The sequence below is a fragment of the Chaetodon auriga genome, chromosome 5, assembly GCF_051107435.1.
Source record: "Chaetodon auriga isolate fChaAug3 chromosome 5, fChaAug3.hap1, whole genome shotgun sequence".
NCBI lineage: Eukaryota > Metazoa > Chordata > Actinopteri > Chaetodontiformes > Chaetodontidae > Chaetodon > Chaetodon auriga.
The window spans coordinates 2099634-2121389 of NC_135078.1; the positions used below are offsets into that span (position 1 = coordinate 2099634).

The 21756-nt window shown below is 41.8% G+C and overlaps 1 protein-coding gene across 4 annotated transcripts in view; it reads right to left on the reverse strand.

The window, feature by feature from the left end:
• Positions 1-21756, reverse strand: part of tncb (tenascin Cb) — a 55831-nt gene that overhangs the window by 24569 nt on the left and 9506 nt on the right. For all 4 annotated transcript variants that reach the window (XM_076730225.1, XM_076730228.1, XM_076730226.1 and 1 more), the window contains exons 2-10: positions 17673-18236; positions 14976-16196; positions 14017-14280; positions 13820-13935; positions 13123-13276; positions 5187-5456; positions 4670-4855; positions 3020-3109; positions 375-638 (exon numbers count right to left, since the gene is read on the reverse strand). In XM_076730225.1, the coding sequence (XP_076586340.1) occupies positions 375-638; positions 3020-3109; positions 4670-4855; positions 5187-5456; positions 13123-13276; positions 13820-13935; positions 14017-14280; positions 14976-16196; positions 17673-18159 (3052 nt within the window). In that variant the 5' untranslated portion in view covers positions 18160-18236. The remainder of the gene's footprint in view (positions 1-374; positions 639-3019; positions 3110-4669; positions 4856-5186; positions 5457-13122; positions 13277-13819; positions 13936-14016; positions 14281-14975; positions 16197-17672; positions 18237-21756) is intronic.

Sequence of the window (21756 nt, forward strand, 5' to 3'; positions counted from 1 at the left end):
GACAGTGTTTCTGGAAAACCAAAAGTATTTCCTTGGTCACCACATGAGGTAAAAGAAAAAATAAAGCTTTTATAGTTTGGATAAATCAACACTTTAAAATTAGAGATGTGCTGACATTGTGCAAAAAGATGGCCACTGCCAGAAATCTTATCTGGGTGATAATACAGAGTAAAGTATCTGAAATGTCAGTGTTTGGAGTAAATGCCAACACAGATAACTCTAAACCTCCAGACAGTTGTGCCAAAAAAGCTTCCTCTGTTTTCCACTGTTTCCTACCAGACATTTCAGGCATTCTATAATGTCAAACAAGGCACTACGGCTTAGTCAGGATCACAGTTTTTGAGGATGGAAGGTGTGTTTTTTGCACTGCTGACCTGTGGGTGCTGAGATGGTGCTGGGTGCGCTGGTCCTGCGGCCCCTCTCGGCAGTGATGCTAATGGTGTACAGCATGCCAGGTGTAAGGCCCCTCAGGTTGTGAGTCTCAGAGTTGCCTGGGACAACCTCCTCAGCCCTGTGGCCATCAGCAGATACATAAACGAGTCTGAAGGAGTCCAGTTTGGCCAGGGGGCGTTTCCACTCCAGCATCATGGTAGTCTCTGTCACTTCTGCAACAGTCAGGTCCTTGGGAGAATCCAGGGCTAATTAGAAAGGTAGAGAAGATGATTGGGTGCCATACAGGTAAGTACCAGATTAAAAATAGCATTTGTTAAGAACGTTTCTGTTGCTGTCTCCAGAAATGCTCTCTGGGTTGGAGACTGCTCCATGTGGAGAAAGAGGAGAGGCAAAGCCAGACATGTATGAGCTATAATACAGAGATTTCATTGATACCATCATTTACAGTTAGGCTGGTGTGGTCTACCAAGTAAAATGATGTGAAAAAAGATATATGATTTTACAAACGGGGGATTAATTAAGTTTAAAAACTTATCTGAAATAGAACACACTGAGGTGGTAGGAATATTGAAAAGTAAACACCTCTCAGAGAACATTAGAGATGCTTGGTGGCTTATTTCTGTTAACAGACTTCCTGTTCTAGCTGTTTCATGGATTTGTTATGAAACAATATCATGATGATGAAACACAAGTCCTTCTGATAGACTTTTACAGAGCCCTGGAGGTCTGAGCTATAATGCAAGGCCTTGGATTGGTTTTTGATTTAAACTAAAACTCTGCCAAATATGGACTTCTGGATGAACAAACGCCTTCTGGGCGAAAAGAAAAAAAAAAGAATTACAGACAGAAAAAATAAAGCTAATTGTACAAGTTGGGCGGTTGTAGACAAGTTCAACAGAAACATGCCATTAGGTGTAAATTTGCCAGGGGGCCGTGGAAAAGGATACAAACAAGCATATTTGCTGTATGCACTGTATATACAGTGGTTTATATATGTATGTATGCATACACTACTCAAAAAAACTAAGGGAACACTTAATCATCACAGTCAGTTAAATTTCAGGGATATCAACCTGTTCATTTAGGAAGCACAAGTGATTTTACAATTACCACTGCTTTGGTGCAAATGAAAGTGACAACAGGTGCAATGGAGAGGCAAAAGCAATATTAGCCCCAAAATGGGAATGATTTTGCATGTGGTGGCCACAGACAATTGCTCTCTCTTTACCCTTCTAGACTGATTCATGTCTAGTTTTGAGTTCTGTTAGTGTCCTTGTCACTACTGGATGGCACATCCATATGTGTGGTCGCAAGAAGGTTTGCTGTGTCTCCCAGCACAGTCTCAAGAGCACGGAGGAGATACCAGGAGACTGGCAATTACACAAGCAGAGCTGGCCAGGGCCATAGAAGGGCATCAACTCAGCTGCAGGACTGGTTTCTGCGCCTTTCTGCAAGGTGGAACAGGAGGAGCACTACCAGAGCCCTACAAAATTACCTCCAGCATTCTACTGGTGTACATGTTTCTGACCAAACTGTCAGAATCAGACTCCCGAAGTCTTCTATAGGGACCTGTGCTCACAGCCCAGCACCGTGCAGCTCGATCAGCATTTGCCAGAGAACACCAGAATTGGCAGGTCTGCCACTGGCACACTGTTCTCTTCACAGATGAGAGCAGGTTCACACTGAGCACATGTGACAAGCCTCAGAAAGTCTGGAGATGCTGTGGTGAACATTATGCTGACCGTAACATCATCCAGCATGCCTGGTTTTGTGGTGGGTCAGTGATGGTCTGGGGAAGCATATCCTTGGAGGGTCGCACAGACCTCCAATAGCCAGTGGCACCCTAACTGCTGTTAGGTACCGGGATGAAACCCCAGAGTGATTGTCAGACCTTACGCTGTTGCAGTGGGCCCTGGGTTCCTCCTGGCGCTGGACAATGCCCAGTCTCATGTGGCCAGAGTGCGTAGGCAGTTCCTCGATGATGAAGACATTGATTCCATTGACTGGCCTTCCTGTTCCCTCGACCAAAATCCAATTGAGCGCCTATGGGACGTTGTGTATCGGTGCATCCGACGCTGCCAAGTACCACCACAGACTGTCCAGGAGCTCACCAATGCCCCGATCCAGGACTGGGAGGAGATCCCCCGGGACACCATCCGTTGACTCATCAGCAGCATGCCCAGATGTTGTCAGGAGTGAATACAGGCACAAGGGGGCCACACACACTACTGAGTCACATTATAAGTTGCCGTGATGAAATTTGTGCAAGTTGGATCAGCCTGTGATTTACTTTGGTTTTCGGCATGAATTTGAATCCTGCCCTCAATGGGTTGATGATTTTGGTTTCCATTGACTTTTGTTACATCATTTTGTTCTCAACAAATTCTACAATGTACATCAGTAAAGATTTTCAACTTGAATAATTCGTTCATCATGATCCGATGTGTGATTTAACTGTTCCCTTAATATTTTTGAGCCGTGTATTTGCATCTAGATCTATACTATATACATATGCTTTATCTCATTAGAAAATGAGAATATGATTTTATGGCAGAAAGTGTGGATTAAGTCCAATGCCCATATATAATGTGATTGTATAGGTGCTGTCTAAGTGAAAACATTTTACCCGTCACTGCATTGGTGGTCGTCGGCAGACTCTCCCGCTCATCTTTCACAGCCGTCACGCCCATCCCATACTCTGTGCCCGGCCTCAGGCCTACATAAAAGGGCAAATTACAGCAAAAACACTGTTATACATAAATAAAAAGCACTGTCATGCTTTGTTTGTCCAAATCCACTGAGGTCACACCAAATGAACGATGGGGAGGCTCTGTTGTCAAGTGGCCAGCTGTTTCAGCTAATGGCTCCAGTACTTATGGCAAACATAAAAATGCTTTCATGTGGTTTGATTGCACAAAAGATTGCAGCCTAATTGTATTTCATGTTAATGCTGTGCTCACTGTGGAACATAAGTGTTGTATTTGCATTGATGGATCTATAGAGCTCTTGTTGTGAAAAAGAAACACTACGTTCTATGATACAGCAGGCTCTAGAGGACCTTTGGTCTCGACAATTAAGCCATCTCTCGGCCTGATCGCTTCTAATTCCTTTATTAACTCCCACAGAGGTCATCACACACAGATTCTTGCAGCATGAAATTACACCTAATGGCCAGGAAACTCATTATCAATAAAATCACAAGCGTGAAGGCAATTACAGACAATAACCATGTGAAAAAAAGTGCTGAGGTGTGCATGGAGAGTGACATCCGCTGAATGAACACAGTGCTTTATATCCACTGATGGGCATCCCAAGGACAAAGAATTGTACTAGACAAAGACACTATAAGCCCGTTTTTTGGAAGCTTTTTTTTTGCTGGTTTTTCATGGTGTCTAATCCTGCCATGCGGTAGCACACAGTGTAGAAACAAACTGAAAAAAACACATCCGCCTCAAAGCATGGCTTATAATGTCAGCAGTGCCGATAGATGGAAAACATGTCACTTTTCTTGTTTGAGCAAGATCTCACAGTGAAACAAGCAGCAGTGTTATTCCATTTAGTCTGAATGCCAAACCCCCGGGTGGTTTTCTAATAAAGTGGCCCTTTTGTAAATGGGCTAACATTTCACAACACAAAACAAAGGCAACCCATTTTGGCAATGAGCTGAATATAACACTGACCATTTAACAAGGACCACCACAAACACTTGCCCAAGAATTAAGAGAATAAACACTTCACACTGTATAATTTTTTTTTTCCCACAGACGCTTTTCAACTGTGTCATTTGGATGCAAAGTGGTAATGGGCTAATGTGAACTCAAAGCAGATAAAAGAATGAAAACACTGAGTATGTTACTGTGAAACAGTCCATTCGTTTGCTGGGGAGGTTTTTTCTGTAGCTACAATCAGAACTTTTTTAGCCTTATTTCTCTGACATGATGAGTGGGTGCAGGGTCATAAATGAAATAAACTCTAAGTTTTTGCTTTAACTCTGAAACACACCAATTTCAAACATTTTTGCCTTCTCTTTGTATATATATATAACCATGATTTATATTGTATTTACATCCATGAGAACTAAATAAACTCCATCTGCTGATGAATACCTTGAGATGTGGTTGAAAACTTGGGAAAACTAGTAAGTGAACCTTCATGTTAAGATTAACGTACTTGGAGAAAAGATGTCTGTGTGTGTACCTTGCACACTGATAGTAGTAATATCAACCTGATGTTTGTGTGTGTATGTGTGTGCATGTGTGTTACTGGGATCCAGTACCGCTGATCTTGGCCTGGGTGCTGTCCTTGGATCCAGGTGGGAAGAGCAGCTCTCCATGCTCACCTCCGGACAAAGGTCCATACTTGATGCGGTAGTTATCCACCTGAGCTTGGCTGTTCTTCCACTCGAGAGTAATGCTCTCATCTGTCAGCTCCACTATCTGCAGGTCTCTGGGGGCATCCAGGTCTACAACACAGAAATGGCCTTTAAGCAGATGTAACCTTACCTTAACACAAATTTACCAGCATTTCAAATCTAGGCCCAAAACTTACGTAGAAGCCAAAACTTACACTGGGAAATTTTCCTCATTATTGTATACCAACCCCCACCCCCACCCCCCACCCCCCAGGCAACACACTGCTCATTAAACAGTTAATGGCTGTAACAGTTTTTGTTGTTGTTGTTGTTGTTTGTTTGTTTTTTTGCTAAGAAGACAGTTCTAATATTTTAGATAAAACATTCAGGTAGATCTATTTTTGGCCCAACACAGCACATCAAACTGTTGTTTCAGTTTAACCTGTGAGGAAAGACTCATAGACAGGAATGCTGGTCTGTTCTCCCCTCCGAGCCATCAGAGACACCTCGTAGTGGATGTCAGGGGTGAGGCCTCCCAGGTGGTACTGCGTGTCGGTAGAGGACAGCTCCACCATGTTGCGATCAGCAGGGTTGGAGCTCGGCCCATATGAGATGCTGACCCCATCCACCCCAGCTACAGGCTGGAACCAGGTCACCAGTGCTGTAGTGTCCGTTATGTCCCTCACATCCACCTGGCTGGGGGCATCAATCACTGGAAAAGGGGTGACATAGTCACATAGTTTTTAGCAAAATTCCAATTATTTCTATTTGCAAACATATATTACATGATCAAAGTTGTTTCATGAAAGATTGCTAAAATTGATTTGTTTGAGCAATTAAGTTTAAAGTCATTCTACATTTTGTAGAATTTGAACTGAAAAGTGTCCAGTCAAAAAGTATTAAGCTGTTGCTGCCAGTCAATTAGTCTTCTGTGTGAGAGTCCTCTAAGTGAATCAACTTTCAACAAAGGTTCATTTATTTGCAGAACACCATTATGATTCATTTCCATTGAGAGCACAGTGAGAAGGAATCTTTGCAGTGTGAACAGGAGGAATGATTACAACAAGAAAAACTTGTTTCAGTTTGGGCATCTGACAATTGTTTTAAGACAGACTCAAAATTGCAAACTTGTCCTTTAACTGTAGGACAGTCAAAGCTGAAGTAAAAAAACGAAACAAAACAAAAACTGTGACTTTGAAGCCAGAGGTTTAATTCCAGCAATGCTTGATGTCATTTGCCCTGTCAAGCTAAGTCTTTTGTTTCAATGATTCAAGAACAAGTAAGATATTTTTTTTGTCTGTTTGATAATATTTCATCACATATTATGAAAATGTACCTCAAATTCCCATTTACTTCATTTTGATATTACATTTTCATACATGTTCAAAAGATTAAGGAAATAAATATTGAAATCGTTAATGTAATTCATTAAATAAGCAGTAAATTCCTCCCTAAAATATATACATAGAACATCTGTTGTGCAACAAAGAGCAATGTAAAACTGGGTTTACACAGTGCAAAATTTGTGCAATGACTGCAAATTCCAGAAAAACAAACAAATTGTTGCCTGTTATCATGATGATTTTCTGATGATTCTCTCATGTAGCTCATACACTATGTTGCACAAAACTGAAGCTTCATTCTGCACACTATGTAAAGCCACCCTAATAACAACATGTGCTTGGTTGCAGGGTCATTAACAGAGCTATAAATTACTGAAAAGTACCTGAATCTCTTTGTGCGTCCCTCATGTAATGTCAGATAACTTTCAATGTCTTCTTAAAATAAATCTCCAATGTAAGAACTTTTGCAGTTTTCAAAATGAGCAGTATCAAAACATAAAACAATTAACATATCTCGTTGTTCTTTGTTCCATTACAGATCTGCACAAAACTATGGCATTATATCTCCGCATGAATAAATATAATGCCATACCGCTCTGACTAGGATATCCCAGAGAAGCCCTCCTAACCTTGGCAGTGTGAGTGCTTTGCTACGTTGCTAGCTAGCCACAGCTAAAGTTGTTACAGTAAGCACATTAGCTGTGTGGTGAATAAACACAGACTGCACAAGCAGGTTCACAAGGCAAAAATCAGCTTCATGTTCTGTCTGAGCAGTTCCTACAGAGTTTCCCATTCTGCTGTCTTATTTCAAGCGGTATCCAGATAACCACCAAAATTAGCTCAATATACAGAAGATTGGATTGGTTGCATCACATAGTGTGAAAGAAGGGTCATGCTCTTGGTAACATGGTCACATAGCAACCATCGACCATCAGCAACCAGTTCTCTGAACCTGAGCAACTCAGTAGGATACCGCCAGCTAACAAAGCCTCACTCTCCTCATTTTCCCATGTCACAGAGGAGCAAGTCTCCAACCTTCTGCTCAACTCTCGTCCCACAATCTGTCCACTGGACCCCATACCCTCCGACCTCCTGCAGGCTATCTCGCCCACACTTATTCCTGCTGTAACCCACATGATCAACTCCTCACTTAGATCGGGTGTGTTCCCCACTGCTTTTAAACAAGCCAGAGTAACCTCACTGCTAAAGAAACCTACACTCGACCCAGCTCAGGTTGAAAATTCTAGGCCTGTTTCACTCCTCCCTTTCCATTCCAAGACTCTTGAGCACACAGTCTTTAACCAGGTCTCTGAATTCCTTTCTGAGAACAACCTGCACGATGCCAGCCAATCCGGTTTCAAACGCAGACACTCTACGGAGACTGCGCTCTTATCTTAGTGGAAACACTACGATCAGCTAGGGCTACTGGACACTCCTCTGTTCTACTATTGCTCAACCTATCAGCTGCCTTTGACACGGTTAACCACCAAATCCTCCTCTCCACACTCACTGAGCTTGGTTTCTCAGGATCTGCTCTCTGCTGGATTGAGTCGTACCTCTCAAGGAGATCCTTTGCAGTATCTTGGAGGGGAGAAGTGTCCAAATCCCACTGCTTGTCCACAAGGGTACCACAAGGGTCAGTGCTTGGACCCCTTCTCTTCTCAATATACACCACTGCACTCCAGCTTGACTCGGGTCTGCTCACTCCCGCAAAATCTGCCTGAAACTTGGGTGTCTTGATCGATGACCAGCTAACTTTCAAAGAGCATGTGGCCTCTATTGCTCGGCCATGCCGGTTCGCCCTGTACAACATCAGGAAGATCAGACCCTACCTGTCTAAGCATGCAACACAACTCCTAGTACAAGTGCTGGTACTATCATGCCTCGACTATAGTACTTCCTTCCTGGCAGGGCTCCCAGCATGTTCACGAAAACCTTTGCAGATGATACAGAATGCAGCAGCTCGCCTGGTATTTAATCAGCCCAAATGAGCGCATGTCACTCCACTGTTCATATCCCTCCACTGGTTCCCAGTTGCTGCCTGCATCAATTATAAGTCTTTGATGCTTGCATACAAAATTGCCACCAAAACCGCTCTGACCTACCTGAACTCCCTTATTCAGGTTTATGCTCCTTCCCGCTCAATACGCTCTTCCCAGGAACGGCGCCTGCTGCTGCCACCTCCAAAAATCCCTAAGTCTCTAGCTAGACTTATATAGATAGATATCTGCAAGTTAAGAAATTGTTTATGCTCATGGTCAGTGAATGCTGATTTAAAACTTATTTGTTTTACTACCAAACTTTGTGTTCCTTTCCAGCTAGAATTTGTGTTTGAACAGAAGCAGACATTTTTCATTATTTTTCTATCACTAGTAGTGTTGGTGCCTTGCTCATTGATGGAACTGAACTCTTACCATGAAGGTGAGAAGCACATGATTGAGTCAGGAGGGGTGGGGTGGATTGGAGGTATAAATAGTCAGGGTGTTATATGCATGAATACAGTCATTTCAACAATGCAGCTGCTGAAAAATGTGACAACACAAATGCATTTCTGAGATTATTCAAGATATTTACAGATCAAATCCCCATACCATGAAAGGTACCTTCTAACCGGCGCTAAAATTGATTTGCCACATGCAAGCAACTTTGGGAAAGTCAACCCTCTGTACAGCACTGATAAAATGAGGAATCTGAGCTAAACACTAATTTGTCATCTGTGGAGGATGCAAGTGTGTGGTTTGGGGGTCACAATAGGTCTCTACTGGAAGGCTGGCGTCCCGCTCAGCCTCACTGCTTGACTGACTGGTGCCTCCCACACATGGTGGGTTAGGTTGGAGGGGGAGGAAAGAGGGGAGAACGGAGGCACTCACTTCACATGATTATCCCCTCAGCATGCAAATCTCACAGTATACACCCGCAAGTCAGTGTAATGGGAAACATTAAGAGAGTCTAACACAGAGAACTGAGCATACCTGAGCATATGTGTGTGTATGAGTGCATGTGTAAACAGTAGATATGAAAAACATTCATCCCCTTTGACTTTTTTACTTTTCCTTGTGTTAAAAGGTTTGTTCAAAATACATCCATGAAGAATTTTTGGTCAAAAATGTAAAGAAAGAAATTAACTAATGAATAGAAATTACCCTTTTGCCTATTGGCCTATTTTTTCATCAATATTGAAAGTCAATGACTCCATTTACGTGCACACTAATTTTTCACTATTATATATATGAAGTTCCATTTGAATATTCCAAATTAAACCTCATTAACAATGCAGCATTACGGATATTCTACATGAGAATATTATTCCGATTTTTGGAGCACTCTTTGGACATGCATGCAGTACATTCGGCCTATACATCTCTATTGGGGTATTTACCTTAATTTGCAACACATGATTTACAGTCAACTATGTGTAAGCAGACCAACCACCCAGTTTGCACAATATGTTCCAATAACATTCCTGGAATATTCCTCACAGGTTTCTCTTTGGTAACTGCATGTGTGTTTTTGGTCATTCCCAAAATGTTAGAATGACCACATAAAGGAACATTTTAGGGGATAATTTTGACATTCTCTTAAGGTTCCCTTGCTTTAAAGTGCTTTATATATATGTCTCTTTCACTATTTGAACAATATGTCATAGTACAAAAAGTTCATTAAACATTTTAACTTTGTTTCAATTTTGAATAGGGTAAAATTTTGATGTAGACTGCTTTTTAGATTTGAATCAATAATGTTTCATTACATTGTTTCAATACATATAATCAGCTGAAATGCAGCTGCAGGCAGACTTTGTAGATAACGGTTGAATTAATATTGATTCAGTGTGAGTTATGGTTGGAAATCCAAATTTATTCAACATCACAACCAGAGAAGGCAATTTCTGAAGAAATGAATATGAATATGAATGCTGGATGTTGAAAAGCTGATGCTAAACTGCACTGCTGGCTGTAAAAGTTCAATAACACCAATAATGTATGAAAGATGTGGGATATTTAAAGGTTTAAATGAAATTTCTGCCTTAAGGTATAAATGAGCAGATAAGAGTTGTAAAGAGCATGAACAGGGCTGGACAAAGAAATAGTGTAAGATGGAAGATTGGAGCTAAACTGCATAGCTGGCTTAACATTTTATGAAGATGTAGCTGATGGCATGTGAAGAGCTGGAAAAGTGCGAAAAATCTCATTAGTATGAAAAGTTGAATCAAGCCCATAATGTCAGAAATGTGGAACATTTTAAGGTTTGAATAGAGATTCCATGCTGAGTGTTGTGGTCGGTGATAAGGACAGGGAAGTGGGTCCAGGGAGTGGAGGAGGTCACTGTTTTTTTTGACGCCGTTGTGTTTATGGGTGAGAGAGTTTGTTGTCGGGCGGTTTTCTGTACACTGTGGTTGTGACCAACAGCATCCAAGTTTAGCTGAATAAATACACTAAATGCAAGGTAAGCGCCTTTCATGGTGTTCCATCATATTGGTCCTTAGCAGGATGTTACAGTATGAATGCGCAGATAGACTTGAAAAATTAGGGCTGAACCTATGCAAGGTGACGACCTGTTTTTGCATTTAATGTGGACAGCTCTATGTGACAATTTATTCCACAATAACCTGTATTTCTGGGAAATCACACCTGCGCAATCTGCAGCATTGAGTCAGACAGATGAAAAGGGAGTTTAGGTTTGTTCTCCTGCAAATGTGTTTTGAATATATTGGTTAAGATTGATACTGAACCAGTGAGATTACAATTATTACATATATATCTTTAACTCTTAGTACTGGCATTTAATTTTATCTACTTTTCTAGAATCCATCAGTCATCAACCTCCATTGTATGAACTGTATCAAGTTTATGAAAATCTTATGTTTTAAGGGTAAAAAAGAGCATAGTATGCATCAAGACTGATAAGCTAGGGCAGGGGTCTGCAACCTTCAACATCAAGAGCCACTTTGGCCCCTTTCGCAACAAATAAAATTCATGTGGAGGTACATAACCTATTTGACCCCCTAAAATGAAGATAACACAACATATAAAGTTTTACAGTTATGCTATGTATAAAAGAACCATAGTTTACTGCATTTATGAAATCATAGAACTACAAAAAGAAAACAATTGACATTTTATTGCTGTAATAAAGGAAAACACCAAGCTTGTATGAACACTCAGGAAAAAAAAGTGTAGGGTTTCTTCCAAATAAAATAGATAATGCGCCCACTTTAAAATTAATAAAACATACAGCTGCAACATATTCGCTTTAAAGAGAGCAAACATAAAAATATGGCAGTTTATATTTAATTATGGCTTAAGTCAATTTCAGTGTGCCGGCATCCTTCAGGGTCCAATATATAAATATATATTTCAAAATAATAGCTTATTAAATTATTTTCTCACTTGATTAATGTGATTTCTGTTCCCGAACATCACTGCAGCGCTTATCTATATCAGAGAAGTACGACGTGACTTTGATCATCACATAAGCTGTCATCCATGAGGCGTGAGCCATGTTTGCTTTCTAATGTAGCTCATGCTGGAGAAAACCCGCTCACATGAGCATGTGGATCCAAAGATCAACAGGACTCTAAATGCATACTTTTTGATGTTCTTGTGTCAGGAATGGCATTCCATGTTTCAAACACGTTTGAAAGAATGGCCTTCTGACAGGCAGTGGCAACTGGTAACGTGTAGGATGTGACGCAAGTTTTGATCAACAAAATATTAAAAGACTTTTTATTTTAATGTTAGATCACCTCAATCTCCAACATAAGAAGTATTCCATTGAAAAAAATGAAATGAAATAAAATAGTCATTGTTGATTCACATTATTTTTTTCAAAGCTTTCAAAGCAGAGGGACCAAAGAACTGCATGCACCTCCAGAGCCGCGGGTTGCCAATCCCTAAACTAGGGCAAAACAACAGTTGAAGACATACCACCTCCTTATAATGCACACCTGTCAACATTTGGATCTGAAAAGTGTACACATTGTCAATCCTAGAATTACCACTTGGCAAACACTTGCTTTGGAATATCAGAACAACAAGGACTGAGTTTACTAGCTCCTACGTTAAGTAAATGACTACAGTTATGAGGTCAGAATTGAACACCTGTTTGAAAGTGAAATGCTGTGAACATGTCTTCATTATATCAATGAAAACACAAAAGGGCCTGAAGGTAATGCACATATCACTTATACATTATGCTTCAGTTGTAATTTTGAGAGAGGCTACTGGCAAGTGAAACAAATGGTGGGAGAGAGTGATTATGAAAATGGATGGGAGAGGTAGCATAAATATAGTCATTGGTGGAGCATGTTTCTGTACCTCTTGGGCATGCTTAACCTTGGCAGATTTGTCATGCTGGCTCATGTTGCCTTTCCCTCCGTCTGTGTGGCATATTTTACAAAAAGCATGACTTTGAGCAAGTTTGTTCATCATCAAGTGAATGTAAGCCTCCTCCCATTTTGATGAGATACTTTTCATTCACAAACTTCTAATTTTTTTTGGCAAGTACTCCATCCCTCTCATGTTCAACCTTCTTGTTCTAGTTTTTTTCTTATTTCCAGTTGCTCTTTTAGTGAATGACTCCGCGTCAATTGATGTTACAGCTAATGTTCCACATACTGCCACCTGCTGTACTGCATGGGAATTCAGCAAACACATCAAATAAGCGGTTATGCCTCCTGTCTACTTTATAGTCTGCCCTTTTGGTTCAGAAAGGTTGAAAAAACAGGATATTTATGGTAGCACAGTGGGAAAATAATAATATATACTACAAAATCCTAAGAAAACAGTGGGGTTGACAGGTCTGCACAATGTTGTGGATTAAAATTTGTGCCATTATCTCATCATCCATCTCTTTGTCGTCTGACATTCCTAAAGATTTGTACTACAAACTATTTACAAACAGAATTTAACTCTCTATTGCATAGGTCCAAGGCAACAGTTTGATTAACACAGTGGAGGATAAAGTTAGAGAACTAACTGAAAACCTGTGCAAAATGAAAGAATGATAAGCTAGTTAACAGCAACAATGGGTACTCACTTGTAACGACATTCTTGGAAGCAGGTGGTCCACGCTTGTTGTTCTTCACCACCTCCAGTTTGACCTCATACTCCTGGCCAGGGCCCAGGCCAGACTGCTCAAAGGTGGTCTCTGGACGGCCAAGGGAGTTAAGAATCTCACCATCCTCCTCTTTCTGCCAGCACCAAAAAACACCAGTCATCAACCACTACAAAGACTATCCTGGCATAATTTGTGGGGTGGGAAGAAAAAACTGCCAGCTAATACATAATGGCACTCTGGGTGGCGTTTGGACTGAAGAGTTGACAGGGGAGTCAGTTTAACAGAGTGTAGCTTGTAGCAGATCCCAGTTGCACTGTGTCTATGTTAAAGTTTCTATTAAAGTTTCTTTACTCAAAAAAGAAAATAAAGCATTAAACAGAGATACTCACCCTATGCTGTATGGCCATTGGATCTGTCACAACATTTTAACAGTTTTACATGCTATGTTATTTTATTCTGGCCTGACAAAACTATTTTCCATAGGATAATCACCCTTCTCGTCATGTAGGCACATCGGGCAATTACTTAACTTTTGAAGTAGGGGTCTGCAGTGGGTCATATGTGGTTTTTACCAGAGGAAAATGTGGATAATGATAGAGGCTGCAGTAAGCTCTCAAGCTCAACCACCCTTGTGGAATGCAGAAGCTCCTGTAACATGTTGGGTAGCAGGGCTTACTGTGTTTCTGAAGATGAGGTTCCAGCCATCAAAGGGAATGTCCAACGGGTCCCACTGTACCTCCACTGACGTTTCTCTTACTGACTTGAACTTGAGTCCCTCAGGTTCAGGCAGATCTGGGAGGCATATAACAAAACTTTTCATATAGATTTACGCACTGCTTTTGAAAACTACTACTACAAAGAGGATTGACATACATGTAGCCACCCTTGCACTGACAGGAACACTCCTTTTGTTGTTGAGCACAGCATAGACACTGATCAGGTACTCAACGCCCGGCTCAAGCTCCCGAATAGTGGTCATCTTCTGGTCACCTGGAACCTGCATGTCCAACTCCAGGCCTCCAGGGGCCGTGGGCACATATGTGATCAGGTATTCAATCACACGCATCTCATTCTCCCAGGACAGGTCCACTGTTTCTGGGGTGACCTCCACCACTGTTAGGTCCTTGGGTGGTGAGACTGTGGAGAGATACTGAATTCAGTGATTTGTATTGTGATATGATCTGAAGACTGAGTACAGGATTCAGAGCCACATAGACATTTTTGTATTTGTCACTGAAGGCTGATGTTGTTATTTAATATGATATTATAGGACTCCACCTGATGCCACATGCTGAGTACATCTGTAGGTGGACAAAACAAGTGACCCTGCTCCACATTTTTAGATGCCAATCTAAATGAAATTCCTCCAAAAACCTTATATTTTAGATTTTGCTAAACAGTCATAAACATCAAATTTGTTTGTCTGCGATGCTGAAAAAGCTCACTGTAGGAATTTACAATACAACAACATACATTACATTAAAATAAGTAGCATTGTGAACAAGGTCGCTTATCCCAACAAGACAATGGGTTGTGTTGACTTGAAATCTGGCAGTGGTTATGTTGTTTTATTTAAAAGCTGCACTCATCAAAGTTCTTACATGAGCAACGGGTTAAATGACTGTGTAATGTGAGAGGAGTCACATATTTACAAATCCACAGAGCATTCTGACTTTTTTGGCACCCACCGGTAGTATGATAAAAGACACTGTAGCAAACATGGAGAAAATCCTGTAGAATGTATTGCCAAAATAGCACATGTCTAAAAACCAATTCTGTTATAACTGAAACCTGTGGAAATCTGCACAGTATGCATGCACAGTCAATCTTACCCTCAGAGCAGTCCTCCCCAATGAAGCCCTCATCACAAAGACACACTCCATTCTCACACCGCCCCTGGTTCTGGCAGTCATCTGGGCAGGTCAGTATTGAGCAGTCCAGGCCAGTAAAACCTTCATAACACATGCAGTTGCCATCAACGCAGTAACCTCTATCAAGGCAGCTCCGAGGACACATCTTCTCACTGCAGTCCTCACCAGAGAAACCCTTATGACAAACACACTCTCCGTTCACACACTGACCACGGTCCAGACAGTCATTGGGGCATGTCAGCTCACCACAGTCTTTCCCCTTGAAGCCAACGAAGCACATGCAATTGCCATCTATGCACTCTCCACGGCCCATACAGTCTTTTGGACAGGTCTTGATGCTGCAGTCCTCCCCACTGTAGCCTTTGTCACATATACACTGTCCGTTAACACAGTGCCCACGGTCTTGGCAATTGTTAGGGCAGGACAGATCGCTACAGTCTTCACCTTGGTATCCTAAGTTGCATACACATTCTCCGTTTATGCACTGGCCCCTGCTGCTGCAGTTGTCAGGGCATGAGAGGATGGAGCAATCTTCACCCTCAAATCCTGGATCACAGATGCACTTCCCATTGAAGCAATGGCCTCTCTCGTTGCAGTTCTTGGGACAGGTGAGCTTTGAGCAATCCTCTCCACTGTAGCCAGTCTGGCACACACACTGGCCATTCATGCACGTGCCACGGTTGTTACAGTTGCCAGGACAAGTCAGCTCACCACAGTCTTCCCCAGTGTAGCCCTCTTCACAGTAGCAGGTGCCATTGATGCAGCGTCCACGGTCATAGCAGTCATTTGGACAGATGAGTTCGGAGCAGTCGAAGCCTGTCCATGGCTCGTCGCAAACACAGTCATCATCCACACAACGTCCGCGGCCAAGGCAGTTGTTGAGGCAGTTGGTCTGGGTGCAGTCCTCTCCAATGAAGCCTTCCTCACAGAGGCAGGACCCATCTACGCACTGGCCATAGTCACCACAGTCTAGCAGGCAGAGCTCAGTACCGCAGTCATCCCCACCAAAGCCCTCAAAACACTCGCATTTGCCATCCACACAACGGCCCTGGTCCTGGCAGTCATTGGGGCACTCAGGTTCAGTGCAGTTGGGACTCTTCCATCCAGGCTCACATATGCAGCTGCAAGTATCAGTGCTCCAGTTCCCATGGCCATTGCAGTAGGGCTTTGTGGACACTTCACCTGGGGGAAGGCAAGAAAGAAAAAGGAAGAGTTACACTATTGTCACATGGTATTACAGTTGCAAGTTTCCAAACTCTCTTTAGTGGTATATGCAAGGATACCTTAACAACCCGTAAACCATAACAGCTGGCTGCTAAAAAGCTTTGCATTATTCGAATTTAAGCCATGATGAGCCAAAAAGCAAAAAAACAGAGACTTCTCGAAAAGGATAGTGAGAATTTTTCAGAAGTCTGTCAACATTGGATTATTGTAATGGTTAAATGTGGACTAAGGTAAAATCCTGCAAATCCACCCTAAAACAAAAAGAGAAATGGTGTTTAATAATCTGGGAAATGAACTCCCTGGATTAAATCTGAGGTTACAGATCTTGGTTTTACCCTAAATTCAGATCTAAGATTCAGGTCCCACATCAACAGGGTAATAAAAACGTCCTTTTTCTACATCAAAAAAATTTGCAAAAGTATGACCATATATCAATCAAAAAGATGCTGAAAATCTGATTCATGCCGTTACTTAAAGCCAACTGTAACATTCTATTCACTGGCCTCTCGAAACAAAAATACTGAGACATCAGCTAATTCAAATCACTGCAGTTCGGCTATTAATCAGAACCAAGAGGGGAAAGCGCATTAATCCAGTTTAGCTGCTCTGCAAAGTCTTCCTTAATGGACTAGAACCAAAGTACACAGCTGAATCTCTTTTTCACTACTTGTCCTCGAGAACACTGCGGTCATCTGCTGCTAGTCTATTGGAGGTTTCAGTAACAGCTCAAAGAAAATCAGGGATGCAGATCAGTTCACTTTACTTACTTTAATCACTTTCCTGATAACAGGCTATTTATTTTATTCTTACAATTCACTGTTTGTTTTTTTTCCTTCTTATGTTACGCATTCCCTTTATTCTATTTTAATTCTGATTTTTATATTATTTTCACTATGTGGTTTTATCCTCCATCTTATTTTTCATGCATTCATAAAATTTATGTCAAGCACTTCCTGTGCATGCAATTTCTTTCTTGTAAAGTATTTTGCAGCACAGAGCTATTTCTTGTGTGAAAGATGCTAAGCAAAAAAGTTTATTATTATTGTTGTTGCTTTGTTGTTGTTATAAATAATTTAAAAAATCACTCTTATCTCAATCTATTTTCATGTCTTAACATGTTGATTTCCACTCTGTCAACTGCCAAAAAAGTAGAGAGATGGGAAATGGGAGGGCAGTAATGTAAAATACAGACAGCTTGTGGTTAATGAGCTAAAAAATGGAAAGCAATTGCTATAGCCTTTCAGAATGTATTGCCTGGAGCACCTTTGAAATTGAGCTGCATTTGTTCCCTTATTTGAAAACCTTATTCATGACCTTTCTAAAATGAGCACATTAGAAATAACTTTCAGAGTTGACCACAGGTAAAGTATGAACATACTGCCATTGCAGCACATTAATTACAGTACAAGTATACGGTGAAAGATATACAATTACCTGTTACTTGAGCTCCACAGCAGCCTGACCCACTGTTGCACTGCTCCCTCAGACTAGAAAGCTCTGACTCCAGCATCTCTAGCCTATTTAGGATATCCTTGATGTCTGGCAGCTGGTTGTCACATCCACATGCCTGCTTAGGGATACTGATGCGGTGTGTGAAAACAATCTGATTGTCGCCATCCTCTGTGTGCTCCATGTGCTCAGTGTTTTGCATGTCCATCGGGGTGTTCTTGTGTTTGAGCTCGGTGCCTCCAGGTGAGTCGAGGTCCACGGAGCAGAGGGATGTAGAGGGGACGTTGATGTTGTAGACGTGGTTGAACACTACTGGCTGGTCAGGGTGGGGCAGGGTGAGGTTCTCCTGGGTTTTCTTAGGCATCAGAGCATCTCTACGGTGGCGGATTATCTTCTTGACCAGGCCGGCAATGGAGAGATCAAAGAGCAGGGCCATAGTCACACAGCCTAAGAGGATGCCTTTCATTTCCATGATTACAGCCAGGCACTGCAACTTCTGTGAAAGCAGCAGCTAAGTGCTCTTCAGCTATCAAATAGGTGTTCTTTTTTCTAGAGTGGAAGAAAATACAGACAGACAGGAAAATGAGGAAGATTGATTCATTTTGAGAATTTACTTTAAAGCCACATAACTTTGTCATACAGTTGTTTTTTGTTTTTTGGTTTTTTGTATGTGGAACGCATACAACACATAGCAGTCCACACAAATTTTGTTGGATTTTGATTTGTCCTTGCCATTCAGGATATCTTCATTAACACAGTCCCACCACACACATACATCCACACTGGGGACCATAGTTGGACTGAAATATTATAGTATCCCACTAAGAAGCAATTAACCTTCTTCTGTTGCCCCTAACAAAAGACCACTTCCAATCCTGTTGCTGCCTCTGACCCATTTAAGCCCTTCTGCTCCCAGTGGAGAAGACACACACTTAGCAGATGACATTGGGGCATTCTTTTCACAATTCCTCCAAGGACCAAGAGTGGCAATTACTGCAGGCACGGCATGTGACCTTGGGGATCTGAAGCTTCCTTCTGTCCACATTGAGACAAGTTGCCACAAACAGCCTTGCAACACCTGCATGGTGGGGAGCCTACTCTTTTCTCCACAGTCCAAACAATCCAAACTGACAGCTTAATACCAGTTTATGGTTAGACCATCTGTGGGGACAGAGGTCTGCACAAATTTCCCTGCTTCCTGCAAAACAGCAGGTCAGGTCTAGTCTGGGGTTTCTTTTATTTCTGTAATATGAATCTTACAACTTAAAAATGTGCTGACATTGTGGCAACATTAAAATAACCTTTAAGCAACCTTTTCTAGCTGTTTAATTGTTGCATGAGGTTAAGGATACCGATTGGTTAAAGATACTGCTGTCTTGCTGCATGCAGGGTCTGCTGTATCAAACAGTAAGTGTTATTTATGAAAAAAGAGGATTGATTCTTAAACATTTTGTTTATTAATCAGGATTGTAGTTGTTTGTATGCTAAATGGATGATGATACACATAAAGTAAAACTATTACCGTACCAGCACTATAACCAAAATGGGAAACAAAATGATGAATATAGATTCTGTGCATGGCTGCTCTAAAGGTTAATACAAGCTCTTAGCAGTCAACATGAAAATGTCTGGGCAGCAGACATGAAAATGCATGATTGCAGGCATACAACATATTCCAACCCTGTGGTGGAATATGCATGAAGAGTTTTAATTTTCTCTGCTACACCTGACTAAGTTGCACTGATGTGAATGCAGCAAAAACGGCAAAAGCAAAAAAGCAGAAGCGACATCTTTCCTGGCCATTTTCTTGTGTGCAGGGACAGGGAGACTGACAGTCAGCAGGTAATTTCCAAGAGGAAGAGGTGCTTGGTTTCCTCATCCCAGCCTGACATGTGATTAGGCAAGCTGACAGATGAGCTCAGCTTGGAGGGATCCCACGGCTTCACCCCAGCCCTCCCCAGTCCCCTGATTAGACAGGCAAGGATGAGCATCTCCATGATAGGTAGACTGTAAAAGTGCTAATGTAGCTTGGTGATGGGAGCGCTGAGGATCTGGGAACACCCCCCCCCCCCCCCCCCCCCCCCCACACACACACGCCCACCCGCCCACCCTTCTCCCAACACACATCAATACAGTCAGACTGCTGTGCCCAAGCATCACAAACTAGGGATTAAATCAACAAAATAGCCAGAAAATTGCTTTGAGTCGCTGTTAAGGTTTTAGTTCTGGGCAGATGGTTGGCTTTCTCACATTGGAGGCTGGCTGCCCTCCACATGGACTTCTGAGCAAGGCAACTCTGAGAGACCAAAGCAGGCTTTGTGTGAGAATCTGTGGCTCTGGCAAAACTCTTTATTCAGAAATAGATGAAGAGAAGAGACTTCCACAGAGTCAGAGAAAACTTCTGATTTGGCCTTTTCTCCTCTTAGCTGCCACCTATTACTCTTTAATATGAAACAGAACAATCACAATAAGGGAATCTGAGTGTGACCCTGAGAAACACAGAGCTGATCCCTCTGTTTGGACATTCTTCATGAGCACCCTGTGGCCCTGGCACTATGCTAATGCAGCTGGTTGCTGGCACTGTAGACATAGACTTGATACAATCTGACTGCTTCTGCTTTGTTGCTCCCTCTCTTGGGTCTGCTCTATAGTTAGCTTCTCAAATAGCAACAAAGCTTATTGCCCGCCTTTTGGTTGAATGTGAGGCGAATTTTACCAGAGGAAACCTGCTGGCACACACACATTTGGTGCAACTGATCTAAATTACCCTGTGGTGAATGAGTGGTAAGGAAACACTTGAAGTTGTGTACCTCACACAGTGGAGAGCTGGAAATGCTTTAAAGATCCAGTTGTGGTTTGATCTCTTATTACCAGGACAGTTAAATTAATTTTTATGGTATTGTTATTTTACGATTAAAGTGAAGGGGGTTGCCAATCAAGAAGTCAACCCCGAACCTTTACCCTGACCCTAACCCTAACCTGGTCAAGCATATCCCAGCCTTATAAGGTTACTTGTCATTCACAGAGGAAAACATAGGTTGTTTCAAGTATGTGACAAAAAGACCAGTCTCATTAAACATGCATTTAATATAAACATATCCATGTACATTACATTTTTAACAAAATGCAATTCAGTGGTATGCACAAGCCTTCCTTAACAAAAGAACCCATAGACATCACCAGGATCCCATAGACATCACCAGACGCTGGGTTTCGTCCCTGGTGATGCTCTGCTACTACAGGCTTCTACTACAACTGTCTTCAGTTCCTGCTTGTTCTTGGGGCATTTTCCCTTCAGTTTTGTCTTCAGCAAGTGAAATGCATGCTCAATTAGATTCAGGTCAGGTGATAGACTTGACCTTTGCATAACATTCCACTTATTTGCCTTAAAAACCTCTTTGGTTGCTTTCACAGTATGCTTCGGGTCATTGTCCATCTGTACTGTGAAGTGCCGTCCAATGAATTATGAAGCATTTAGCGGAATATGAGCAGATAATATTGCCCGAAACACTTCAGAATTCATCCTGCTGCTTTTGTCAGCCATTACTTCATCAGTAAATACAAGGGAACCAGTGCCATTGGCAGCCATACATGCCCATGCCATAACACTACCACCACCATGCTTCACTGATGAGGTGGCATGCTTTGGATCATGGGCAGTTCCTTTCCTTCTCCATATTCTTCTCTTCCCATCATTCTGGTACAAGTTGATCTTTGTCTCTGTCCATAGGATGTTGTTCCAGAACTTTACAGGCTTTTCTAGATGTTTTTTATTGGCAAACTCTAATATGGTCTTCCTGTTTTTGAGGCTCACCAATGGTTTACATCTTGTGGGGAACCCTCTGTATTCACTCTGGTGAAGTCTACTCTTGATTGTTGACTTTGACACAGATACACCTACCCCCTGGAGAGTGTTCTTGATCTGGCCAACTGTTGTGAAGGGGTTTTTCTTCACCAGGGAAATAATTCTTGAATTGGAGTTGTTTGAAGACTGGAGTTGTTTTCCGCAGTCTTCCGGTCTTTTGGTGTTGCTGAGCTCACCAGTGCGTTCTTTCTTTTTAAAAATGTA